Source organism: Carcharodon carcharias, chromosome 20 (assembly GCF_017639515.1).
Source record: "Carcharodon carcharias isolate sCarCar2 chromosome 20, sCarCar2.pri, whole genome shotgun sequence".
NCBI classification, from domain to species: Eukaryota; Metazoa; Chordata; class Chondrichthyes; order Lamniformes; family Lamnidae; genus Carcharodon; species Carcharodon carcharias.
In genome coordinates, this window is record NC_054486.1 from 51461040 (window position 1) to 51463285 (window position 2246).

Below are 2246 nucleotides of genomic sequence, written 5' to 3' on the forward strand. Positions count from 1 at the left end.
AAAAGTTTTTCCAGGTAATTCTGTTTTTGTTTCTGATAAAAATTCACTTGGATACTATACATGGAACTCTGAAAATGTCAACACAGGAGGGGTTTTTAAATTAGATGTCATAAAAATAGATTTTTTCAAGTGATTAAACAGAAATGGGGTTTAGATGACCATTCTGCCTCCACAGGGAAAAAAAACAAATTTAAAATACATTGAACTGTTAGATTTCTATTTGTTTTTGCCAGCAGTGTACACCCTTTCATCACCATCTGGTGATGCGAAGCTGCTAATGATGTCTTCAAGCCAGTTGGTGCTATGAGGCAAATGAGAAATGTTACTTTTCAATTGAGTATTTTGCTGTGTAGGTAGGATTAATTGGTGCTGCAACCTGTGTATTGGAGAAATGTTCTCAGTATTAATTATAAGCAGTATTGATGGTAATAATTTTGCTTTAAGTTAAGAGTTCTAATTATTTAGTGCACACAGATGGCAAAATTAAATTCTATTCTTTGATTAGACTGAAATTTTTCCTATTTATGCATTGAATTCTATGACCGTGTACTTCAAAAGCATTTTGTTATGTTGTATTTTGTGTTGTGTAAAACATGGAGGATATTCAAAGCGACTTTTGGTCTATGTACATTGTATTATTCATAACATGCTGTTAATTCTTTTAGCATTTTAGGTCACTTTGCTTCTCAACTTAAGGAAGCAGATATGATAGTAAAAAATGGCTGCTTTTTAAACTGACTTTAATTAAGTATGTACTGTGATCAAAATGGTGAAAGGTAATAATGGGGAAATAGCATGTTTTCTCTACTTATGTCATTCTGTGTAATTATTCACAAGAACACAAGAAACAGGAGCTGGAGTAGATCACATGGTCCATTGAGCCTCCTCCGTAATTCAATATGATCATGGGTTTCCTGTATTCCTGTATTCCAAACCCATTGCAATAAAAGCCAACATCTCATTTACCCCCTTAATTGCTTGCTGCATCTGCATACTAACTTTCTGCATTCCTTGTAGGGACACACCCAAGTCTCTTTGAACATTAATACTTATAAGTTTCTCACTTTTTAAAAATATTCTTCTTTTCTATTCTTATGAGCAAGTGAATAACTTCACACTTCCCCACATTATACTCCATCTGCCATCTTATTGTCCACTCACTTAACATGGTTATATCTCTTTGCAGCCCCTCAATATCCTCCCCATAGATTACCTTACCACCTAACTTGTTATCACCAGCAAACTTAGATACATTGGTCTCTGTCTCTTCCTCTAAATCATTAATATGGATTGTAAATAGCTAAGCCCCAGCACTGATCCTTGCGGCATTCCACTGTTCACTGCCTGCCAACTTGAAAATGCTCCATTAATGCCCACTCTGCCTCCTATCCATTAACCAATCCTCTATCTATGCTAATGTATTACCCCCAAGGCCATGAGCCCTTATCTTGCCTATTAACCTTTTAGTGTGGCATCTTATCAAATGCCTTTTGGAAATCCAGGTATACTACGTCTACTGGCTCCCCTTTTTCCCCCTACTAGTTACATCCTCAAAAAACTCCAATAAATTTATTAAACAGATTTCCCTTCAGTAAAACAATGTTGACTTGTTCTAATGATACTATGCTTTCCTTTGAAATGTTTTTGTTAACAGTTCTCAACCACCGAACCCATAGAGAGTTCGGCCTTGGCGTTTCAGGGCATAGACCACATCCATGGCGGTAACAGTCTTGCGTTTAGCGTGTTCTGTGTAGGTGACCAAATCTCGGATTATATTTTCCAAGAAAACCTTGAGAACCCCGCGAGTTTCCTCGTAAATGAGGCCGGAGATGCTCCCGTGACGAGCGAGGCGGCGAATAGCAGGTTTAGTGATTCCCTGGATATTATCTTGGAGAAATTTCTGGTGCCGTTTTGCACCCCCTTTACTGAGACCTTTCCCGCCTTTGCCTCTACCGGACATCACACCCGGAGACAAAGCTTTGCTTTCCTCAATGCATTGTTCAGACTTCCTTACTAATAGATTCCAGTATTTTCCCAATGACTAATGTTAGGCTAACTGGCCTATAGTTCACTGTTATCTTTCTTCCTCTTTCCTTGAAAAGTGATGTAACATTTGCCAACTCCCATCTGCTGGGACTATTCCCGAATCTAAGGATTTTTCGAAAATCATAGCTATCACATAGCTTTCTCTGCAGCTATTTCTTTTAGAACCCAAAGGTATAGTCCAGGCTTGTCCATGTGACCGG

The 2246-nt window shown here is 38.1% G+C and overlaps 1 protein-coding gene across 1 annotated transcript; it reads right to left on the reverse strand.

The window, feature by feature from the left end:
- Positions 1 to 1657: 1657 nt before the first annotated feature.
- On the reverse strand, positions 1658 to 1960 carry LOC121292329 (histone H4-like). The gene has a single exon (XM_041214182.1). It carries the CDS (start codon positions 1958 to 1960, stop codon positions 1658 to 1660), a length of 303 nt encoding a protein of 100 aa, XP_041070116.1.
- Between the last annotated feature and the right edge of the window lie 286 nt (positions 1961 to 2246).